The sequence below is a fragment of the Anser anser genome (genome assembly GCF_964211835.1).
Source record: "Anser anser genome assembly, chromosome: 16".
NCBI lineage: Eukaryota > Metazoa > Chordata > Aves > Anseriformes > Anatidae > Anser > Anser anser.
The window spans coordinates 8,841,526-8,863,516 of NC_139737.1; the positions used below are offsets into that span (position 1 = coordinate 8,841,526).

The 21,991-nt window shown below is 49.9% G+C and overlaps 3 protein-coding genes across 9 annotated transcripts; 1 reads left to right on the plus strand and 2 right to left on the minus strand.

Moving 5' to 3' along the window:
• Positions 1–716: 716 nt before the first annotated feature.
• Positions 717–4,312, minus strand: SNAI1 (snail family transcriptional repressor 1). The gene is made up of 3 exons (XM_083801166.1): positions 4,154–4,312; positions 3,034–3,543; positions 717–1,926 (listed from the first exon to the last, which is right to left on the minus strand). Exons 1-3 carry the CDS (start codon positions 4,230–4,232, stop codon positions 1,745–1,747), a joined length of 771 nt encoding a protein of 256 aa, XP_083657292.1. The 5' UTR covers positions 4,233–4,312; the 3' UTR covers positions 717–1,744.
• A 2,841-nt stretch (positions 4,313–7,153) lies between these two features.
• On the minus strand, positions 7,154–13,077 carry RNF114 (ring finger protein 114). The gene is made up of 6 exons (XM_083801167.1): positions 12,889–13,077; positions 12,330–12,480; positions 11,170–11,276; positions 10,301–10,415; positions 9,319–9,426; positions 7,154–9,108 (listed from the first exon to the last, which is right to left on the minus strand). Exons 1-6 carry the CDS (start codon positions 13,035–13,037, stop codon positions 9,043–9,045), a joined length of 696 nt encoding a protein of 231 aa, XP_083657293.1. The 5' UTR covers positions 13,038–13,077; the 3' UTR covers positions 7,154–9,042.
• Positions 13,078–13,228: 151 nt separating this feature from the next.
• SPATA2 (spermatogenesis associated 2) lies at positions 13,229–21,583 on the plus strand. 7 transcript variants are annotated; one of them, XM_083801165.1, is made up of 4 exons: positions 13,229–13,527; positions 15,701–15,843; positions 15,970–16,126; positions 17,866–21,583. In XM_083801165.1, the coding sequence occupies exons 2-4, from the start codon at positions 15,809–15,811 to the stop codon at positions 19,117–19,119; spliced, it is 1,446 nt and encodes a 481-aa protein (XP_083657291.1). In that variant the 5' UTR covers positions 13,229–13,527; positions 15,701–15,808; the 3' UTR covers positions 19,120–21,583. The 7 variants fall into 7 exon arrangements, with proteins under 7 accessions (XP_083657291.1, XP_083657288.1, XP_083657286.1 ...); XM_083801162.1 differs by adding an exon at positions 15,484–15,542 and having other exon boundaries at positions 13,231–13,527; positions 15,701–16,126; XM_083801163.1 differs by lacking the exon at positions 13,229–13,527 and adding exons at positions 13,705–13,721; positions 15,484–15,542 and having other exon boundaries at positions 15,701–16,126.
• The last annotated feature ends 408 nt before the right edge of the window (positions 21,584–21,991 follow it).

The following is a 21,991-nucleotide window of genomic DNA, read 5'->3' on the forward strand; positions in this document are numbered from 1 at the left end:
GGAGGCAGGAGGAACGAGCGGCCGCGCTGCGCCACGTGCCCCAGATCCAGCCGTCGCTGGGCGGGTGCAAGGTTTGGAGCGGTGGCACGGCTTTGTTAAGTGAAAATCCCACAGACAGGCTCCTGGGGTGGCCTTGGAGCACCTGTCCCCCACGGCTGCGGGCAGTGCAGGGGGACAGCCCCACAGTGCGCGCCGACGGGCTCTGCGGTGACAACAGGATGCGCCACCTCCGCCGCCACACCGCCCACACCGGCTCACCGCGGCGCCTCGTGCCCTGCTCGTCCCCACGGCGGCGGCGTTGGGGAGCGCCAAGGGACAGCAGGTACCCACCCGGCCACCCGCGTGCCGTCCCACGTGGAGCCTACGGGACGCGTCACAGCCCCCCCCTTGCCTCCCCCTCCGTCAGCCCATGTCTCGGCACAGCTGCCCCCTTCCCCCAGCCCCGGCACATTTGGCAGGAACTGACTCAGCCTACCTTTTCCTTCCCCAGGAGGCAACCGCTCTGCAGACCCCGCCGTGCAAACAGCGTTGTGGTTCACCTGCAGCCGGCGGCAGGAGCGCGGTGTGGGAGCAGGAGGGCTGCCAGCACCCCGCTGGAGCTCAGCACCCCGCTCCCCAAAATGCGACCCCGGCCCGGGATGGAGCTGGAGCAATCCCCCCTTGCACCCTGCTCAGCTCCAGCCATGCGTCCACCCAAAACACCCACGAAAACGAGATTATAAATTAACCGTTTTATTGAATATCAATAAACTGTATATAATTATATAAAAAGTTTCATCAGTACAAAATCGTGGCACAAAAATATAAATACCAGTGTACCTTTGAAATGTAAACATCCTCTTTGTTATGATTCGGTGAAAACAAGGTCCAAAGAAAGATGCATTCAGGAGGCACCTGTCAATAACCATAAATAGCACTTTTGGCACACACCTGTCGATGGGCAGCCTCTGGACAGGCCACCATTGTATCAGCTGACAAGTGCCTGCTATTAGTCACAGTTCTCTTGAAAAGCAGTTGTTAAGAGTCATATTAACAGGTGCTTGAGTGCATAGCTGCTCTGTAAACAGGATTCTTGTTTGAAATGGCTACCAATGCCTTTTATGGACACCGTTAATCTTGTAGGCATTGCAAATTGTCATTGTGCTGGGGAGAAGCAGCTGCTTCACAACTAATGTGATACTGTATTATTGCATAGTTACACCTTCTATAGGCGGCATATATACAATCGGGGCGGGGGGGGGGCTGCGTTAACGCTCCTTGTCCTTCGTTACAAAAATATCGGGTCTTAAAAGTTACCGAGTGGTTATGGTAAAAAAACAAAACAAAAACAAAACAAACAAAAAAAACCAACACAAAACCAAGCCAACCCCCAAGGCTTCCCAGTCGCAATGCTCCACACCGGTGGCACGGCCAGGGCTGGGGGCTGGCCCTGCACGGTGCTGAGCGCCTGCAGCACCGGGCACCCAGCGGCATCGCCCACACCGGGGGCTGCGGCTGCGCGAGGCTTCGGGCTCTCGTTTGCCACCCAAGCACGAGTCCGGTCCCGTGCCCTCGGACGTCCAAGGTGGGAGAAGGATCAGGCCTTAGGATTGCACAGGAGGCACCAGCGGAGGAGCGCGAGTCCCTTAGGGCCCGGCGGGGCTGCGCGCGGCCCGAGGCGGCGGGCAATGGCGACAGGAGGCAACTAACTCCTACAGACACTAGTTACAAGATACGAGTTGTGTGTTGGCAGGGCGCCGGGGCCTCAGCGCGTCCCAGAGCAGCCCGTCTCCTCGTGCTTGTGCAGCAGTGACATACGGGAGAAAGTCCGGGAGCAGGTTTTGCACTGGTACTTCTTTACATCTGAATGGGTCTGCAGGTGGGCGCGCAGATTAGAGCGGTCAGCGAAGGCCCGGTTGCAGTGTGTACAGGAAAAGGGCTTTTCACCTGTGAGACAAAGAGAAACGTTCCCAATTAACCAGTGCATCAACACATGGAGAATATCAAAGACCAGGGCATTCATTAGCCAAAGTTTGCGAGGAGCGGCGTGAAAAGGAATGCAGGCTGTTATTATTCGCCCGAGAGCCAGCGCTGCCCGGCCTGCATTCACTCAGAGGAAAGCCTCGGACTTGGGAATTTCCTGCTCACAGAAAAACCTCTGGTCGCAACCCCAGAAAAACGACGCCAGGAACATCTGCGAGCGGCGAGGCAGTTCGGCTTACAAATGCAGCCACGACATTGAGCTCCGGCCCTGAGCTAAGGGAGCCGTCTGCGGGGCGGCAGGGAAGCGGAGCTCTGTTAATTATATCATAGCGGCTGAAAGCCGCCGGCTCCAGGGTGAGTGCAGCTATTTCCTCCGCGCCCGCGCTCCCCCTTCTCCTTCCCGGCTCGCATTGAAAAGCCCGGCCAGGGTGAATTCCCCTCAAAGGCTCTTTTGGAGGAAACAAACGCCTATGCTCAATTTGGAAAGCACAATCGAGTCTTCCCGGCTTCCTTCAGCCGTCATCTTTAGTACGCTGAGAGGGTGTGAAATCAGTGCCAAGCGACAATTAAACTGTCCCGGTAGCGCCACAAAGGATGCTCGGGAGATGCATTGTAGGCGCGGGGCGGGCTGCAGCTGCGGCCCCGCACAACAGGTGCAGGGGGCGGCCGCCGGCACCTGCCCCACGCACCTCGCGCCCCGCAAACCTCCTGGTGCCCCGGGGAGCGCACGGAGCCCACGGTGGCGGGCTGGGTGTGCAGGCGGGGATGCTGCTGGCACGGTGGGGAGCACCCCAGTGGTGCGTCACAGCCCCGGTTCGTGAAATTCAGGGTGAGCACGTGCCGTCAGCTCAGGGCTGGCTGGCGCGGCACGGATTTACGGGCCGAGCCTTGACCCCACGCTCGGTTCCAGCCGGGAGGATATTTAAAGGACGTTTTAGAGATGTGCCGAGGGGGTTTGGGAAGCCCTTATCTTCCGAGATAACACCCCAACCGCTGATTCGCTTCGGGCTGCGGAGCGGGGAAGCCGGGGGCGATAAGGGAGGGAGGGAGAGGGGCGAGAGCCAGCATTACCGGTGTGCGTCCGGATGTGGCCCTGCAGCAGCCAGGGCCGGGAGAAGGCCTTGCCGCACATCTTGCAGACGCAGGGCAGCGTGTGGCTCCGGATGTGCATCTTGAGAGCCCCCAGGCTCACGTACTCCTTCTCGCAGTACTTGCAGCTGAAGGATTTCCTGGTCTGGGCGTCGCAGTGCAATTGTTTGTGCTTGGAGAGCCCGGCGAAGGTGGAGTAGGCCTTGGCGCACTGGGCGCAGCGGAACCGCTCGGCGGCAGCGGGGGCCGAGGCTGGGCTGGGCGGCCCCGAGCTCTTGCCCTCGTCCTCCTCGCTGGAGAGCGCCGTCAGGTCCAGGGCAGGCGCCGCGCCGCCCGCTGCCTCCGCCTCGGTGCCCGGGCCGGCCGGGAAGAGGCTGGAGAGCAGCCCCGCGTCCCACACCAGCGGCGGGTAGTAGGCACCGGGGCCGAGCACCTCGGGCGGGGGGATGACGGACAGCGGGCACGTCTCGTACAGCAGCGGGGCGGCCAGCACTGTGGGGACAGGCAGCGCTCAGCGGGGTGCCCAGCCCCTGAGCGGGGCGAGGGGACCCCAACCCACCCCACGGGGGGCTCCGCACCCAGCAGAACGTGGTGCCTGAGCCTTGCTACGGGGCTGTGCAACCCCCCCTGGGGCAACGGGACCCAACCACATCCCACGGGCACCCCCACGCCCCAACCACCCCAAAGCCAAAGGAACCAGAGGGCCCCCAACCCACGCGGCGGGGCACAGCAGCCCACCCTGGGGAACACAGACCCACCCCACGGGAGCTCAGCACCCCATGGCAAGGGAGGTGGCAGAAGGGTCCCTGCCCATCCCGCCCCACATCGCGGGGACCTCACCGCACCCACCCCACGGGGGGAGCCCCCGGGGTCGGGTCCCCGCTCCCCCACCCACCCCGCGGGGGGACTCCCCTGGGGCAAGAAGCACGGGAGACCCCGGAGCCCATCCCACCCGTGGCAATTAGCAAATTAACCCCCCCCAGAGGGGGGCAAAAAGCCTCCCGGCCGCTCCCCCCCGGGGACAGGAGGCGCCCCAGCGCCGTGCTGCAGCCCGAAGCCCTCGGGGGCGGCTCGGCACGGCTCGGCTCGGCTCGGCACGCACCGGTCTGGCTCTCCAGCTCGCTGTAGTTGGGCTTCTTGCTGGCCGAGAAGTGCTTCTTCACCAGGAAGGAGCGCGGCATCTTGCAGCCCCCGGTGCCGCCGCCCGCCGCGGGGCCGCCGCGCCCGTTAATATGGGATCGGGGCCGGGGGGCGGTGCGGGGCCGGGGAGGGCGGTGCGGGGCCGCCCCCGGCTCCCGGAGCCAATGGGGCGGGCGGGGAGGGAGCCCGGCAGGTGTCGGCCCCAGCCCCGGGGCCGGGCCGGGGGGAGCGGAGGGGCCGCGGGCGCCGGGGAGCCGGGACCGGGATCGGGGACCGGGGTCGGGGACCTGGGACACGCCGCTGGTGCCCGCGGGGAGGGGGTTTTGGGGTCCTCCGTGCGGGCTGCTGTGCCCCGCCGCGTGGGCTGGGGGCCCTCTGGTTCCTTTGGCTTTGGGGTGGTTGGGGCGCAGGGGTGCCCGTGGGATGTGGTTGGGTCCAGCCCAGGATCCCTGGGGATGCTCCCCGGGGAAGCCGGGCATCAGACCTCTGTGTCCCGCCCTGTCCCTTCCCTGCTCTCCCCTTCTCTTCTTCCCTTCCAATCCTTTCCCTTCTGCCCTTCCCTTTTTCCCCTTTTCCCTTCCCATCCCTTCCCTTCTTCCTTTCCCCTTTTCCCTTCCCATCCCTTCCCTTTTTCCCCTCCCCACTGCCCAGCCCCAGCTCTGCCCCCCCGGGGCCCGGCACCTGCTGGGCGCTGTTTGGCCGCAACCCGCCCCAAATGCAGAAGTGGAAGCGAAGCTGGGGGGGGGGGGGCACACACAGCTGCAGCCCCCCGCCCCATTGCTTGGAGCCGCATCCCTCCCTCCTCTGCTGCAGGACTGCCCTCGGCTTCCCGCGGGTGTTTCCCCCTGGGATTTGCCCCCGGAGGATCAATAGGGGGGGTCCGGGGCCCCCCCGTGGGTGCGGCGATGGGGCTGGGGCCACTCCAAGACGTGGGGGTTTTCTCTGTGGGAAACCCCTTCGTCCCGCAGGGTGGCGGATGGATGGTGGGAGCCCTCCCCAGGGCTGCACGTGGGGGAAAAAAAAGAAGGAAAAAAAAAAAAAGGAAAAGAAAAAGGAAAAAAAAGGAAAAAAAAAGGAAAAAAAAAAAGGAAAAAAACCCACCAAAGCCAGACAAACAAACAAACAAACAAAAACACTTTTACCGGAGGGAAAATCCGGATCCCGGAGGACGAGCGGCAGCCGCCCCTTGCGCCCCCCCGGCCGAGGGGGAGCGGCCCCGGGAGCGGGGTCCCGGCGGCGCGCCCGGGGCTCCCCCTGCTGGCGGCGCGCCCCCGCCGGGGCCCTGGAGAAAAGCCCCCGGGGCGCAGCGCTTCGGCAGGCCGCCAGCCTCGCCGGGCCGGGGGCAGCTGGCAAAGCCACGCCTGAGTTTAGCAGTCCTGACCGAGCGAGGCTAATCCCTCCCGTGCCGGTCTCAGCGGTGGCCGCGTGCCTCTGTCAGGTTGGCTGTGCCTTTGTCACACGGGCACCGGGACCCAGGCCACGCTGTTAGCGCCTGACCACGGGCAGGGGCCTTTACAAGAGGCTGTTCCCCAGGGCAAGGAGCCCAGAGGGATTTAGTGCGGGTATTCCAGATGAAGTGATGCTGATCCTGTTAGGCAATTAATACCGGCATCAAAATTTATCAGCAGCTTAAGGCCACCGTTTGACCAGAGACAGATTCATAAAAAAAAAAATAGCCTAAATGCATGCTCGTCTCCTCCCCTCTTGTCCCTCTCCCTATGTGCTAATTTTGCTGGCTCCCTGTGCCAGACGCTGGGCATTTCACAGGCCAAGGCAGCCCGATTGCATTACCGCCAACAATGGGCCTTTGGGACTCAGCGCGGCCACAAGATCAGCTGCTGACGAGGTGAAAGCAGCTCCTCTGGCAGAGCACTTGGCTCTCCTGCAGTCATACTTCACGGGATTTAGGAGCCCAAACCAGCCCCTTCTGCAATAAGGCCTTTAAAATTGAGTTCCTGCACGCCAAAGAGATGAATCAAGGTGGAACAACACACATGCCTCTCACCAGAATGGCTTTTAAAAAAATCAATCAGCAAATACCACTAAGAGATATCCCTGCGTGTAAACAAGTTTGTATTTGTTAGGCTGATGAAGTCAGCAGCACAGACACAAAGCTCCTCAGCAGTTAAGTGGAGATCTACAGCTCGCTTTCCCTGAGTGGTTGTATGAATGACGCTCATCACAGCAGAAAAAGCAGCGCTATAAATTCCGCTGCTATCAAGCTAGGAGGTGCCAAAACATCGCTCCTCATTCGCACACAAATTTAATCAAAGTAGAATTACTGTGCATTTTCCAGCCAATCGTTTTGGTTTGTACCATGTGAAATAATTTCCAAGCAGTGAGGTGAAGGAAATCAAACCCGAGCTGTGTAGTCGGTAACAGCTCTGTACAGACAGGGCACCACCACTCTGCCTGAGCAACTAGATGGATCTCACCCAGCGGTGCTGCAAGCCAATTCTCACCTCCTCGTCACAACACAAGGATATGAACATCACAAACCTGACAGGCAGAGGAGTTAAAGCCATAGGAGTTGGAAAGATTTCCGCTAAAAAGCAAAACCCTCCCGGACAGCCGACCTTTCCCGACTCACCAAGGCAATCCAGGGGTTTGTTGCTCTGGCTTACAGGAACGTTAGCCTACCAGACCCCACCTGCAGTGTTCTGCCCAGCTCCAGCAGCGCTTGCTCTCAGCCAGATGAGAATCGCGTGAGCTCATTTTCAGATGGGTTCCTGGTTTTCATAACCCATCTGCTCCATTGTTTGGAAGATTACGGAAGAAGCTGCTACTAACAATGAACCCGTACAAAACGGCCCGTTGAGATAAAGGTGAAGTCTCTGCAACGTTTCCCAGTTCCTAGCGTGCTCTGTGCAGCTTTACACAGCCATCAGAAACTGCTTTTAGGGAGGTGCTAAAATGAAGTCTATGGACCAGGAGGAAGAAATGGCAAAAGCTGACATGAAGGTAGGGTTTTATAAGTTAAATGAACTTTATTTATAACTTGTCTTCAAAAGTCAAAAACATGACAAAAGTAATTGCTCAGAAGCTTCAAACTGCTCCTTAAACATTTTGTCAGAATTGCGTGGAAGTGCACTTAGAACAGTAGCAGAAATCTAGACTCGGGCCAATCTTTATCACAAAACTTTGTTTTAGCCAGAACCCAGAAATCCCTACCCAACCACTAGCACATTGTAATCTCTTCACAGACCAAGCATTAGAAATAACCAGCCCCAAAACACAGTACTTTTCCCACACTGATGTATTTTTTTCCTAAGACTAAGATTCCAGTCACCAAGCGGATACCTCAGTGTGAGTCTATACCAGCCTTACCACGTTGGGAAAAACACACCTAAACCGAGCTAAATATATTAGAAGACACAAACTTGCTGGACACAAAGTTTAATCAAGATGTTTTAGCTGGGGTGCGTTTCATTTCTTAAGGGTAAGGCTATGCTGCAGTCTGCAGTGTGTGAAGATATTAAGTGTATCGGTCAAATAAATTAATTAGTACTCAGCTCTGTGGCGATGCAGGCCCACTGCTCCAATCAGGCATGCCAAGTTAAATTAGACCAGACATCTCAACACTACGACTCCGATTTGCAAGTTCCGTTCAGGTCTCTCACATTGCTCGATCTCAGCATCTTGATCGTGCAATTAGTGTTAAACTAAAAAGGAAGCTCTACAGTAAAAGTGTGTAACTGAGTATCAAGTATCCATTTTCTATGAATTCGAACTTTTGTTTATATTTTACTTTTTCTTCGAAAGCTATACCTCCATACTCTCTCTATGGAAAACAATCTAAGTACAGCTTCAGCCACCTTAGCGACATTTAAATGAAAACAGGAATTCAAAATACTCGTTAGAATCTGTAACGCAGAAGGCAGTGCTGTGCAAGTGCTACGGATTATAAGTTTTGCTACCAGCTTGCCTTGAGGGATGGAACAACTAGGAATATATAGATATATATGAAATTCTTAGTTTAAATAGAAGACGGATATTGAGAAAGCTTCTGAATTCCCCTATAAGCGTAAGGCTTAAGATTCCTAGAAAACCAATTTTTTTAAACACTGATTTAATAATAGGGCCAACAAATATGATTAATATTTGCTGTACCAGTTGAAAGTTATGCATTTTAGCTAACACCAAAGCTCTATTTTCCAGGCTAGAAATTATGATCAAAGTATGGAACAAAATCATAATCAGGTGTAGAACTAAAATGTTTTGAACTAGTTTCTTACACAGCTGCAAACAGTTTTGCTAAGGAAGGTTGTAGTTTGAAAACGCATACTGAAGACATGTTTTCCATATAACCGAGAGGCTGCCTGTAAGAATTCAAACACTGGTAAACATGAAATCACAGGCCACTTTAAATGGGAACTGATCTGATGATGAGTTAGCACCTAGGGGTCTCACTAAAGGAAAACAGCCACAAATACACCTCTTATACTATCATTTAAGAAATGTAAACAAGATCAGGGAAGAAGAGATTTACCAGCTAGTTTATGCCAGTCAGTTTGCAGTATTTCTGGCTTTAGTCAAATGAACACAACTGGAAAAAAGCAATCAGAAGACAGGCAGATGTGAATGAAAACAGACCTGTCTCCTCCACGCTGACCTACAATTAAGTTTTGTGTGAAGCAAATAAGAAAATTAGCCTTACGTGGTTGAACAGCAGAGTCATGTTACTAAAAAACCAAGAATGATACAGAAAGATCAAATGGGGATTCAAAACTAAGATTAAAGTCTTCCATATTTCTGGATGCCTGAGTTCATCTTGGCATGGACAGGGAGAAGTGCAAGGATGCTGGCCATTTCCCTCTCTTGGAAGCTTGGTTTGACAATTAGCCTTCTTTTTTATTTATCCCGCAAAGAACGCATCAAAACCTGTGCCATCATATCATCTTCATCAGCATCGTAATCCTATGAACAAAGGGTACAGAAAGTCTTTTACTGCAAGAGCCATATTGGTTAACACGACACAAGAACAGCTGTCTCCTCTGACTTGCCAGCAATCCAACTTCTCTCATGATACCATCTGCATGGATTACATTTTACAGTAGTGGCTACATAAAAAAGCTGGGTTTTAAGAGTCATCAGGCTCACGTATTCCAAGGGTGAGGAAACACGTACCACAAAAGTATCATATGAAAACCGGTGTCGTCTCTGAAGGTGCTCCATGAAGTTAGCGCTCCTGTAATTTGGATCTCCCCACGGCATTGAGGCACAAATTGGGCAAACCTTCGAGAAATAAATAAAAAAAGCCAATTAAGCCCCAACAGTTAAGTGCTTCAACATTTATACTAGAAAGGGTAGGACAAAGACAGTGTGGAAAACCGAAGAGTGAGATTCATAACTATCACTATTCTGAACGCAAAGTGACATCAGTTACTTTGCTGGGTTATTCACAAAAGCCTCTGGTAACCCTGAATTATTTAAATTCAGGTCTTAGACCTCTGAACAGGAACAGTTTAGTCTTCTCTCCACATATTGGAAATTAGAATCGATCACAGCTGTTTGCTTTAGAAGATTTCAGGCTTCATTTCTCAGTGACAGAGAAGTTTCCTTGGTCACCTTTGCAAAGATCACCTCTCTCCAATCATTTTTTTCCCTAAATAAATTTGGAATTTCAAAGAACTTTGAAGACAAATGAAAGCTTCTAATTCAATTCCACGTTTTGCAACTACTTTTATAGGAGATACAGTATCCCCAGATATAGACTACTAGAATATTTTTTTCAATCATTTTTTCCACAGTAGTTTTTAATACCTTATTACTGAAGACAGCAGAGAAAATTTTTTAATTACACTGTATTAATTGTATGTTTGTTATTGCACCTAGTTTACTTTGAAAGCCTACCATTTTCCAAATACGAGACGAATATGTAAAGTAGATGCAATAAGAATTGAGACTAGTCACCTTCAGAGAATGTACCGAAAAGCAAGATTAAAATTATGTAGAACTGAAAATGCATGAACAGCATCCCCACATTTGACTTTAACAGAAGCAATTATAAACATGTACTTAACTTCAAGCAGTAAGTCTCTAATTCATTGTTTCAAAGGGATTTAAGACTAGACTTCATTGCAATTCCTGCACCAAGACTTTTTATTACCACTTGTTTTGCATCCATGCTGTGCAATGTTTTGCAGTGTTCAACTAGTCCTTCTTGATCAAAGTTTTTCTCGCTGCAATACGGACAAGGAAAGGTAAAGCGATTGGGGAAGTTCCTATTTGAGGAAGAAAAAAAAAAAAGTGATCTATTATTTCCATGGAGTTCAATGTACAAAACAATCTATCATTTTAGCAAAGTTGAAAGATTTGGGATTCACTACTCTGAAGTTACCTTACTAGCAACTAAAAATAAAAATTATTCTATGCAATTAAGACAAGCAAATTTCAAGAATCAGCCTTTTAATCCCTAATGATACCTTAAGGAACTCTTAATATCATACATTTTTACATAAAAATATTCCTTCTGCAAAGCCTACAAGCGACACATATCACCTTCTTTTATTTTTTACTTTTTAAATGCACGGGGTACCACCCAGCATGCTAAAACAGAGATAAGCAAACTGCAGTCAGCTCCAGATTCCCTCCATTATAAGTTACTAGCGTTAAGAGACAGAAAGACAGTTATTATTAAAGAAACGTTTCTACCAGGTACCCTGATCTTGTCTTGTGCATAGACTACATAGAAAAGGCGAAGAGTTTGCTTAGGCACAGTCAGTCACAGGATTAACTTTTTTTTTGCGAAAGGATTAACAATTAACGAACGAACTGTGTGAAGAGGTAAAGTCTGCTTTTACTGCAAAACTCTACAGTTTGCATGAAAGACCGTAACGCAGTTTAAAACAAAACAAAAAAAGCTAAAAGGCCTCTTCTCAGAAGAGGGATCAAGTTTGAGACTTTTTAACGATTTTTCAGCAACAGCCCTCTTTTTGTGATCTTAAGGGCGAGCGCTTCCAGAGAAGAGCAGGTTACCTGGTGTTGTGGAGTGGTTCTTTAGTCACAGCTTTCACACCCTCCATGATATAGTTCTGGTACTTTGAACAAGAAGCTGCATGGCTGCGCATCTTTGAGAGATACATCTGTGGAGGTAACAATCACACAGCAGCGTTAATTTAAATTACTTGCACTTACTTCTGCAATCCTAAGCAAAAGTAAAAAACGCATAAAGCAGCTTTCTGCAGACAGTGCTAAAGCAGGAAAAAAAAAAAAAAGACATTTCAGCTGATAAGGTGGAAAGCTTTAAGATTACAGATTAGTTAACCTGTAACTTTGCTGCCTGTAATAGTCTACAAATACAGTACTGTTTATGACAGCTTACTTGACTTAACCCACGCTATAACATGAGAAAATGTACTTTATAAAAAGCCTGCTTACCTCATTGCTGAGGAGAAGAGACAATAAATGAAAAATAATTTGGCTTTTAGTACAGATTGTAGCACAGATTCAATTACAGGTTGAACAACTGGTAATCAACACACCACAGTTTTCTATTGGCTGCAACGATGAAAAGAACACTGCCCAGAAATTAAAAGTGAAATCAACCAAACAGTGCTGCTCTCACTTTGGTGTCTAGTTATCCTTTTCTTGTTGTTTTGCCATCAGTTAAAATGCTCTGTTCTAGACTTAGTTAGTGCTAAGTAGCCTAACTTTAGAAAGAGGAAGGAACCAACAGGAAGATGCCGTGCACGTATTTGACATGCAGGACACCAACAGCACCCCTACAGAACATAACTGCCCAAATAAGTGAAGTTGGTCTCTCAACTGTTTTAAACGAAACAAATAAGCTTCTGTTTAAGAGCTTAAGTGATCACTATCTAAAATCATATCCACTATTTCACTGTGATGGTCCTCCCACAAGCTCACAGTATCAACTTCAGAAGCAGTACTTTACTATTATTTTTATATCAACATCTCTCACTTGAAATCCACTTCCTCGGCAGGTAATACTGAACATAAAAAACTGTTGCAAGAACATCAACATTTGGGTGCTGCCAATATAAAATACCAGCAGCACTTCGCAAAACAAACAATTTGACCCAATTCCATAGAAAGCAGAAAGCGATTCACCTCCCTGGACACAGCAGTGCTGCACAGGCACACCACACACACCTCATTCTGAAGTCCTCCCGTACCTTTTTGTTGCAGCCATTACAAGTGGTTTCCGTCGCTTCGATCTGCTTTTCCAAGTCCAGAGCCCTGCTGCCAGGCGCCAGGGTGCTGCGGCAGACGCCACAGACCGGCTTTTTGGGCTTGAGGCACTCCTGCAGGCACGGCGTGCAGAACCTAGGGTGGGCAAAGGGAAAGAGAAACCAAGATGAGAAGCGGCAGGAGGAATGCTCCTGGCAGCCCAGTCCCTGCTGGCACCCAGCCCCAGGGAGGGGCAGCACCACGGCCGGTTACACTCAGCCTCCGCATCCTCCAGTAGAGGAAACTACGGAAAAGATTAAATAACAGTAGATTTTGGTGGTGTTGTCTCTCACGGAGGCCTTACTGCAGCCACAGGTGGGGTGAGCTGGGGATGAGCGAGCCACGCCTGCCTCAACCCCCACGGCCCCCCAGGCCGAGGCGAGGCGCTGAGGGCCCAGCCGGGAGGGCCCCAACCGACCCCGGGCCTGGGCCCGGCCCCCGACCCCTATCCCCTAGGCCTCAGCCCGGCCGCAGCCCCCCCCGGTCCCGCCCCCGGCCGCTCACACGTGTCCGCAGGGGACGCGCACGGGGCTCTCGAACACCTCGAGGCACACGGGGCAGGTGAGCCGTGCCAGCGGGTCGGGCCGCTCGGGGCCGCGGGCGGAGGGCGCGCAGGACGCCGAGGAGCCACCGCCGCCCCCCGCCACCGCCATCTTGCCGGCGGCCGCGGCACGGCCACGCCCCTTCCGCCCTCCCGAGGCCACGCCCACTCGGGGCGGGGCCGAGACAGGAGGGGTTAGGCGAGGAGGGGGTCGGTTGCTAGGGGGCGTGGTCTGTCACTAGGGGCGTGGCCTAACCCCTATGGGCGCGGACAGTTGCTAGGGATGAGGTCGGTTGCTACGGGTGCGGCCTGTTGCTAGGGGCGGGTCCCGTTGCTAGGGGCCTACCCCGCCTCCCGCCTCCCCGGCCGCCCCGCCGCATGACGTCACCCGCCGGAAGTCCCCTCACAGCGGGAGGCGGGGCTTCCCTCCCCCACCATCCACTTCCGGGGCGCTCCCCCGCCGTGGGCCGGGCCGGGCCGTGCCTGGGCCGCCCCAGCTGCCGCCTGCAGCCGCACGGCGCCGGAAGCCGCCGGGGGCGGCCCCGCGTCTGCTTCCGGGTCACGGCGCGCTTCTGGCAGAGCGGCGGCGGCGGAGCGGAGCGGTGAGGGACGGGCCCGCCGCGGCGCGGCGCGTGAGGGGGCGGCGGGGGCGGGCCTGGCCCTGAGGGGGCCGCGCTGAGGGGCGGGGGCGGCGTCCTGGGGCTGCGGGCGGCCGGGGCTGCGGGCCGGGGGTGCTGGGGCCCCGCTGTGCCGCCCGGCGCCGCGTTGGGTCTGAGCGGCTGGCCCTTGGGTCCCGGTGAGCCGAATTCTCAATTAACCGTTTGGCGAAGGCCCGGTGCTCGCGGGTCTATCGGGGCGCGGGGGACAAGGGCCTGCCCCGCGCCCCCTCCCGCACGCGGGGCTGAGCCGTGCGGGGCCGCGCAGCCCGGGCCCCGTCGCCGCTCCTCTCGGCGGGGCTCCGACCCGGCAGCGCCGCAGCCCCGTTGCGCCCCTCGCAGGCCTCGGGCAGATCGCTGCTCGCGCCTTTCCGCAGGATTCCGAAGCTTTCCGTTGGTAATCCGCAACAAAGCCCCCGTTGCTTCACCCGCTCCGCCAGCCGCTGCGTTCGTAGCGCCGTACTGATCCCCGCCGGCCCCGTCACCGCGGCGGGTGGCCGCGTGCGGGCTGCCCCGGTGAGCGCGGTGTGCTCCCGTACGGGCAGAGGAGCAGCCCTGCGGGGGCTCCCTGCCTTGGCTATGGTGCCTCGCCTCTCGGCCGCGTGAGCTCTGGCATGTGTGCAGCGAGCAGGGCTGGGGCTGGCAGCGCTGCTGAATGTCACAGTTCACGGGGTCTCGCTAAGTCCCTTCCTTTCCTGCGGGGACTTTCCTCGCCCTGAGGTCTCGTACACACAAGCAAGCTCTGTCGCTGAGTAGTTATTAACGTTGGTGACGGCAGAATTGTAGCATTTAATCCAACTCCTTGCCAGCACGAGATCCCTGCTTACCCTCAGGGCGTGTTAGCAATGTGCCAAACGAGGATTGTTCTCTGAAGCTCTCTCGTAGAGCTCTTCTTGCTAAGTAGCAGAAATGTGGTTGGTTTTGTCCACAGACTTCATCTTGTACAATCTCAGGAGGAGAGAGCTAGGGGAGAGAGACAGAACTGCTCATGGAGGGGGCTGAACTAACTTCAACTTCTGTGCTCTCCCTCTTGGTTCACGGTTGGGAAGTGCTAGGTTGGGCTTATTTAACAATGAAAGCCTGTGGTCTGCTTTTTAATCTCAGGGTTTTCGGGTAGTTGAGAGTCTGTTGGCCTGCTGCTTACCTGCCTTTGGGACGGCAGTGCGGAGAGGCTTGTTTGGGCACCAGCTTCTTCTGTGTAGTACAGGAGCTCAGTAAGGTGAAGAAGCAATTGGACCTGCAAACAGAAGCCTGTGCGGTGTTGAAGCAGGAGTGGCTTTGCTGTGTTGTGATAAAACAGCTGAAAACGGCAGTTGTAGTTGTCTTTGTTGGAAAGACTGCAATCTTTGCACCTGCTAGCGCTCAGCTGAAGCTTCAGCTGCACTTCAGTGCTCGGGGCAGCGCGTTCTGTAGGGTGGCCACAAAGCACTTGGCACAGGGATGGCCCGGGCGTGCCATCAGGTGGATGAGCAGCAGTCAAAAGCCTAGAAAATGGTAGAAATAAAAAGGTGAAGTGCATTAATCTGCTCGGTCTGTGGGCTGTCCTGTGCTACTAGGGGAAAAAAAAAAAACAACACAGATGCTTTCCCAATATGAGCAAAATGAAACTTTGTGGGATTTTTTAATCTCTGTATTGCTGTGCAGGGCAAAAAAAAAAAAAAGAAAGAAAAACTGATTAAAATCATGTTTGCGTAAGTTGTTTGAACTGAAAGGGTGAGGTCAAACGAGAGAAGTCCTAAAACAAATGAACCAACAACAAACCCTCATTTTTTCCTCTCAGTCCTTTGCTGTGAGTTACTTTTGCCTTGTCTCCCTAGCCCAAGGAATCTTCAAGCTGGACACGCGCCTACACGGACTTCCTTTCATCAGACGTTGATTTAGGTTTATTGTGCTCTGTTTTAGGTGGATGACTGGAAAAAGCAGTAGCGAATGCCAGGGAGAAGCAGGACACCAGCCTTCCTGTAGGTGCCTGCGCTTTTTCAGAGACCTGGAGAGGCTGTTCAGGGAGCTCCTGCTCTGCGAACCATTTTATAGAATCCTGTGAAGCAAATAGATGCTGGGGACATCTGGGATTTATGCAACGGTGATGACTTGTCTTTGTTTTCAATTTCTGTTCCAGAGGAGTTGCTGTTACTGAGGATTCTTAATGCCAGATAACCAGCCCACTGCCGAACAACCATGAGAGAGGCGAGGTAGCTTCCCAGGCGTGAGACAAAAACTGATTTCAATGGATACAAAATATAAAGACGATTTATTTAGGAAGTATGTACAGTTCCATGAGTGCAAACTGAGTGTCTCTGACAACAAGCAGCGTCCTATTAATGATGAGTATTTGCGAGTGGCAGCGTCCGCCTTATTTTGCCTTCCCAAAATTGATCCCTTTTATAGATTCCGGTTGATAAAATTTTATGAGATGGCTGAAAACTCACTGAGAGCTCTGAAATCCTCAAGTTTACATTCTCTCCATAATGCATTCAGCATGCTCGAGACAGTTGGAATCAATCTCTTTCTTTATCCCTGGAAAAAGGAGTTCAAAAATATTAAGGTAAGACATCTTTTGTGTGACAGTAGTGAGAACGTGATTTATTTTTCTTTTTTAAGACATTCCATGCGTTTCCCTTAAGATGACTCTTTTTCCTGCACGTTAGGCTGATGTATGTGTGTGACTGTGTGTAGAGCTGGTAAACAGAAGCTGTAAGAAAGGTAAAAGGCAAAGTTTGTACTGGTGAGGCTGTCCCGACAGCAAAGTACAAGCTCTGTCTGCATTTCTAAAGTAATTATAAAATAGAAGAAGAGCTTATTTTAAGGTTTTTGCTCACCTGTCCTGTTACTGTCCCTAACATCTACTCAGAGATGCTTTTACTAGGGTGAGTGATTAAGTTGTGTTTAAGCTCACCCATAGTTTTGGTTTGATGTTGCAACAGCTATTAATGCAGCATGAGCACTAACAGTCAGTGCAGGCTTTCAAGCTGACGCTTTGCTGGGGTTCCTGTGTGTAGCTTGTCAGTTCTCAATTAATGAAATTTTGATTTTAATGCACTTTTAAATCCTTCATGCCGGGACCTCACAGTGAGGTGTAGGAACTCGTGCATTGCTTGGCTTGACTGCTGGAAGTCAGCTACGAGTTCTCTGCTGACGATTTTCTGTTTTATCTGTGGCCTGTCCTTACGTTCTTACTCAAAGCTGCTGCAGCGTTTCCATAATGGATGCTGCAGGTGACTTGAACGTTTGAGGCTTGCAAGTTGGATAAAAACATTTTTGGTTTATTTTAGTCTTTTGCAGGTTGTGTGCGCCAGTGATGGGTATTTTTGCTTTTTTCTTAAGACGCTTTTGCAGTTTAGCAGAGAATTTGAACGTTAATGGTGCATTTCATAGATCCATAGAATGGTTTGGGTTGGAAGGGACCTTACAGATTCTCTAGTTCCAACCCCCCTGCAGTGGGCAGGGACGTTTGAGAGTCTTCTCTCTCCTAAGAGAAGGCTGTGCCTTTCTTCGCTGTATCTGTATCACTGTGCTTAAGTTCTGGCCTTTTTGGTGCTGGCTGATCCAGCCAGGGTATGTCTTGACGCGCTGCTGCTACTGGCTTCGGTTGTGCTTTATGGATCCGGTAGCAGTTCTTTACAAAGACATGACGGGCAGGCTATTCCTCCCTGTGACCCCGACCAACTCCAGCTGTTAACAGCGTACCTCAGGTATGGCAGGTGCGAAGGGAACTTCGGCTCGTGCAAACTCCTCTCCGTTTTTGGGCTTTTTTAGTGGAAACTCTTGACCTGATACTAGATTAAAGAAAACAGGCACTGGAGTTGCATAGTAATTATACACCCGCAGACACCCCCACACAGAAGAGTGCATCTGAGTATATTTAAACCTGGATAGAAGAGGGCTGCGGTGCTCTTGCAGGAATGCCGAGCTCTTGTTATCTTCAGCTGTCGCATGTCCAGGGGGAATACATTAAATCTCTGCCTTTTGGCTTTTATGCTAGACTTCTAAACAGAGACATTGCTGGTACGTATAAGAGTTAATGTACAGGATAGTGAATTAAATCGGCAAGGAGGACATTATGCTAATCAGGCTTTCAGCTTGAACGAAAGTTCTCCTACTCTGAATTTGCCTCATGCAGAATTTCCATCTGCTGAACAGGAGGGATGCAGAAATGGGAGATGCATGTGTTCTCTGTCGTCGTTCTGTTTAATTCTGTAGTATCTGTCACTGAACTATCTGAACATCTCGTCCGCTGAATTTGTAACCTAGTTTTCCTTTTATTCTCCCCCCCCACCTCCTTAGACCTACACTGGACCCTTCGTTTATTATGTGAAGTCTGCTCTAACTGAAGATGATGTAAGGCAGATTCTGAACTACATGGGCTATGTCCAAGAACTGGGAACAACGTATAAGCTCAAAGAGCAGGTTGATGCCATTCAGGTGAAAATGGTTTCATTTGAGCTCTTTTTGGCCAAAGTGGAATGTGAGCAGCTTCTTGAGATTCATTTGCAAGTGAAGGATAAAGGCTACTCGGAGATCGATGTCATAAACGAACGGAAAAACAGCAATGAAGATGTTAGAGGCTGCTCAGAAGCCATGAAGCGGCGTGCAGAGTGCAAGGAAAACTTGAACACCTCCATGGCACGCATGGTGCTTCAGAAGTCAGCAAGCGAACGGGCCTCTAAAGATTACTTCAAGCCGAAGGTGAGCAAGCCTTCTAAATCAGTAGACACATACGATAATTACTGGGAAAATAAGAAACCGCCTTTGATGAGCTCTTTGAGTCTCAGGAAAGAACCAATTCTAGTCGATGCGGAAGATGACATTAAGGACGAAATCATCCGTCCGTCACCCTCTCTCCTGACAATGTCAAGCTCCCCACATGCATGTTCTGATGAATTCTTGCCAACTTCATCTCATCACAACGGCATGTTAAGAACAAATGTCCCTTACAGCTCCTATTTTTCTGCTCAAGAGGACTTAGATTTATATACTGACCCCGATTCGAGAAGTATGTTAAATTTTAAAAGACAAGAAGCTATTAAACCTGATGTCTGGCTGCTAAGAAACGATGCCAACCCTGTTTACCACAAACGCGCCCATCTAGCCAAAGAGACAGCTTCCATCAAGTGCCAAAACTGTGGTGTACCTTGTGGCACTTCTGTTTGCCAAAAGTGTGACAATCTGTTCAACTCTAGGCAGGATTATCCAGTGGTGAAACAGAGCACCTACTCCATCAAACCGGTTCCAAACGACGGCTTGTCTCCTGCATCTGCTTTAAGAGAGAAATCTCAGTACACGTCACAGACTCAGAGTCAGGAGAGGGCTTCTCAGTTCAGTTCGAAATCCAAATCTTCAGGCACCTCACGCTGTGGCTTTTGTAACCGATCCGGAGCTGCAAACACTTGCACGTTTTGTTCAAAAGTCTCATGTGACACTTGCCTCAGTGCTTACTATTACGATCCCTGCTGTAGAAAAAGCGAGCTTCACAGATTCATGCCTAACAATCAGTTAAACTATAAGTCGGCCCAGCTGTCCCACGTAGTTTATAGATAGACTCGATCGGTCTGATTTGCAGGGGAAGGAAAAGGGGAGGGGAAAGGGCTATCACAACTCACGTTCTGACTCCACTGATGAGAAAAAAGCACTGACCTCTTACGGAAATGACATGCCCAAATATTTGGAACCATGGTTCAGTGATCGGGTGCCAGTTCTTGATTTTTGTGGCTTACCAAATGCTGCAGATACATTAGATTTCATGCTGCTATAATTTAGGTAACTCCTAAATAAATCATCGTTCCTTCTCAATTGAAATGGGGGAGAAGAGCACATTTTTCTTTAAAACTTGGCAGCTGTTGCATTTTAGAAAAGTGACATCACACCTTTCACACCATTTTAGTCATCTTGCCCAAAGGAAACCATGCGAGGCTCTAAGAAATAAGATTCTCATTTTCTGGGGGTGATGGAACTACTGCCGGTTTTTGGTAAAGTATGACTTTAAAATGTGCAAGAAATATGTGAATGGCTTGTTTTGCCAACAAGGACTATTTTTCAAAGTGTGTCTGCATTTCTTGATCTCCGAAATGCAAACACCACAGCATCTCTTCTTTTCATCTTCATGTTTCTTCCTTCTCCCCTTATGTCCCGGTTGTTTATCTCAAGCTTATATAATCCGAACAATATGTGCTTTATTTTCTAGTGTTGCCAATATCATCCTGGTTTTTACTGTATGGTATTTTAAAAAAGGTGAACCTGTGTTCATGTCACTTAAATTATGCCTAGAGTGTCGTCCTTCCAGATGAGTACCGATTTTCTTCACTTTCTGTTGCACATGTATTAAGTACTGTTCTTTGTACTGTAAATAGGTAATTTGGAAACAGTTTATTTTTAATAAATATTTAATATGTTGAGTTTTTAAAAGTGGTAAAATCATTATAACTATGAAGTCTCTCTGGGTTATTTGTTCAGGTGGCGTTTTGTTTTTACTTGTACTGTATTTCACAGCTTGTTATGGTCACTGTGGCAGACTGATGTTATTGGCTCTTATCAATTTCTTTTAATCTAACATTTTTTTTTCCTTCTGATAAGGTTGCCACTAAATTAGATGGAGTCTTGTCTAAGAACTGCAAGATTTTGGTTCTCAGTGCACGCTTTTTCTTTGTGGTTATGGGAATTGTAAGTATTGATGTTATGCTTGTGTCCAAATTCACTGCAAAGTCTGTAGTGTAGTCCAGCAAGTAAAGCACTGGCCTGGTTAAAAATCAGAGCTCATTTGTGAATCCTGTTAAAGTAAACCTAACAACTATGGATGTGAATCAGATAATAGTATTTATCTGTATTATTGTAGCACATAGGAACCGTAGCTGAGAACCAGGACTCCATTGTACTAGACTCTGTACAGTTTGACCCCCCCAAACAACACCCAGTTATGAATAGGCTTTAGTTTTTTTCTTTACAGAAAATCCACAAGAATCCTTCTAACTTCTTTTATTCAAACTAGCTAGTTAGAACAAACTATCAGGCAACCTAATCTGATGTGCAGAATTAAATGTGTTTAAAGTATCTGTATAAAAAAAAAAACAAACTCTAGCTGAATTGTAAACTATGTAGTCCACTTTGCACTAAAATAATTCACTTAGGGTTTTTTTTAAACACTGTTAGAGTCTAGGCTTCTAAACTTTAAATGTTCATTGATCCCTGTGTGACAGAGACATGCATGAATGGTCTTTTTTTCTTGATTTTTGGGGGTGGGGGGAGGGCTTGAGGTAGGTTTAGGGGGAACTATATAGGCTAATGTTGTAAAATAGCTAAAATAATTTTAGCCATAAATGGGTCTCAGAAGTATTATGGAAAATGAGGTGAAACCTGAGTCTTACAGGGGGCTAAGAACAATAAGTCACTGTACAGTTTGCACTAAGAAACAAAGCGAATGGTGTGTGTTTAGCAATCAGGGAAATTTCTGAATCAAGCGACTGCAGCTGAACATAATGTTCTAGGCAAGCATTGCCTTGCTGACCCTGAAGGTTGGGGGTAAATATTGTTTAGGTGAATGATTTTAAGGTTTTCAAATTCTTGTATGTTTTTTTTATAAATATATATATATATAAATATAACACAAATGTAGATACATTGTGTATATAATGAGGAATTTAAGAACAATTTTACTATTAAAATTCAGTCTAGGGGTGGTTTTCATTTCAGTGGTTATTTTTTGTTCATCTTCTGAAGTGTCATGCCCGTATGGCTGTTCTGCAGTGTATCTTCTAGTTCACTAGTTCAGTTTCCATATGGCTACTCACACTACAGTGAATAACTAAAACTGTGATGCCACGTAATTTTTACAGTGACTATAGCAGGGACTAGACTTGCTTTGGAAAAGAAAAGTCCTGTGTATATATGTCATGGAATACTGTATTACAAAACTGTGTTGAATTGAAGTGATACCATGCTCTATTTTTGTGTATCTTACTGTATGAGGTTGCTGTGATTGATACAGTAAAATATATATGCTAATTGAAAATGCAGGTGTTTTGCATCTGATTTGTTAAAACTAATTTATGTTTTGAAGGAATTTAAAAATAAAGAGGCCTTTAAGAAAAGGCTTAACTTTTCTTAAAGTTGAGTGCATGTAGCTGTCTGTTTCGCAACTGTGTTCTGCATGCGGAAGTGAGGTGGTGCACAGAGGTAATCTCGGGGGCCAAATGGGCAAGTGTGTCTGTATTGTGAGCCTCAGCTGTGTGAAATGAGATGGACTGCCTGCAGAACGCAAAGCTTTTTTAAAAAAGGTTTATTTTTAAGCCTTAGCAGCATGCCTCTTGTTCCCTAAGAGCACGTAAGCCAGTGTCAGCAATCTGCAGCAGTCAGACTAATGTGGGGCAGCGAGCAGGTTTCACATGCCATGTGAAGCTAACCTACATTGATTTCCAGC

Coding starts and splice junctions, on each gene's coding strand:
- RNF114 (XM_083801167.1), bottom strand. CDS start 13,037: ATGGCGGTGGCGGGGGGCGGCGGTGGCTCCTCGGCGTCCTGCGCGCCC. Junction 10,416..11,169: donor GAACCACTCCACAACACCAG/GTAACCTGCTCT, acceptor TTCCTCAAATAG/GAACTTCCCCAATCGCTTTA. Junction 9,109..9,318: donor TTTCATATGATACTTTTGTG/GTACGTGTTTCC, acceptor CTTTGTTCATAG/GATTACGATGCTGATGAAGA.
- SPATA2 (XM_083801160.1), top strand. CDS start 15,809: ATGGATACAAAATATAAAGACGATTTATTTAGGAAGTATGTACAGTTC. Junction 16,127..17,865: donor AGGAGTTCAAAAATATTAAG/GTAAGACATCTT, acceptor CCACCTCCTTAG/ACCTACACTGGACCCTTCGT.
- SNAI1 (XM_083801166.1), bottom strand. CDS start 4,232: ATGCCGCGCTCCTTCCTGGTGAAGAAGCACTTCTCGGCCAGCAAGAAG. Junction 3,544..4,153: donor CGAGCTGGAGAGCCAGACCG/GTGCGTGCCGAG, acceptor CTGTCCCCACAG/TGCTGGCCGCCCCGCTGCTG. Junction 1,927..3,033: donor CCACATCCGGACGCACACCG/GTAATGCTGGCT, acceptor TTTGTCTCACAG/GTGAAAAGCCCTTTTCCTGT.